The 1,061-nt window shown below is 36.8% G+C and overlaps 1 protein-coding gene across 1 annotated transcript in view; it reads left to right on the top strand.

Annotated features, from left to right (window-relative positions):
* LOC118339974 (midkine-B-like) overlaps positions 1–1,061 on the top strand; it is a 5,750-nt gene extending 4,689 nt beyond the window's left edge. The window contains exon 4 of the mRNA XM_035677813.1: positions 787–1,061. Coding sequence (XP_035533706.1) covers positions 787–815 — 29 coding nt within the window. The 3' untranslated portion in view covers positions 816–1,061. The remainder of the gene's footprint in view (positions 1–786) is intronic.

The raw sequence follows: 1,061 nt of genomic DNA, 5'->3' as shown, positions 1-1,061 counted from the left end.
TTTTGCATTTTATATTGCTTTTTTCTATCTATCTATCTATCTATCTATCTATCTATCTATCTATCTAAAGTGAGTTCTAAGCTGCTTAGATCGCCTACACAAATATAAATGTTTCTCAATATGGACATGCTACATCGTTAGATTAGTTAGATTCTCCAAAATTCAGTTGTTCTTTACATTTTTCTTTGCTAAGCAAGAGTTTTTTGCAAAAAGAAAGAAAGAATTAAAGGCGTGTCCATATAAACAGCTGTTCCAAATAAAGACAGCTTGAGTTCAATAATTTAAGCAAATAAGCCCGGGCTATTAATGCCAATTCCATCAGTATATGAATGCGTGTGAATGGGTGAAAGTAACATACAGTGGAAATCGCTGTGAGTGGTAGGCGCTATTCAAGTCCAGTCAATTTACCATTTAACTGTGTACATACAGGCATGCACATCATAGGCGTGCTCTGGCTCTTAAACAAATTGCTCTACACCTCTGGCTGACCTGAGGACAAACTCTCAGTGTTTTCTATCTAGCACTATTGTGTAGTGAGGTATAACATTTCTGCCTATAGAGCCTGCAAACAGAGTTTAATCTTCTTATCTTTATTGCTTGGAGTGCCTTTAGATTCTTCTATTTACCACTCATTGTCTGTGCTTCTCCCGCCCATCTGAGCTGCCATATTATTTTCTGACACTCTTTTACATATCTGAATGTCATATTCCTTTTCAAAGAGAGACCAGTATTTTGTGAATGAATGGTGTGAGTGATATTGTGCCTATGTTTGTGTCCTTTTTTCAGGAAAGAAGAAAAAAGGCAAGGGGAAGTAAAAAAGGCTGTACAGAAGAGTCTCCGGGTATAGTCTTCAGCAAATAAAAATACAACAAACACTGTGTGAACCAGTTGTTCTCAGACAGTTGGACAGTGGCCCAACACCAATAGATTTATAGCTTGATTTACATACACACATTTTTGAATCTTCTCCAGGCTTTGAAGAAGATATACTTTATTGATCCCCTAGGGGAAATTGTTTTTTTCACTCTTTTTATACACACACACAGGCTCAAATGCACACT

Source organism: Morone saxatilis, unplaced genomic scaffold (genome assembly GCF_004916995.1).
Source record: "Morone saxatilis isolate NCDOM2014 unplaced genomic scaffold, NCSU_SB_2.0 Contig6, whole genome shotgun sequence".
Taxonomy (NCBI): Eukaryota; Metazoa; Chordata; class Actinopteri; family Moronidae; genus Morone; species Morone saxatilis.
The sequence above is the reverse complement of the archived record's forward strand: the minus strand, read 5'-3'. Positions and strand labels throughout refer to the sequence as shown.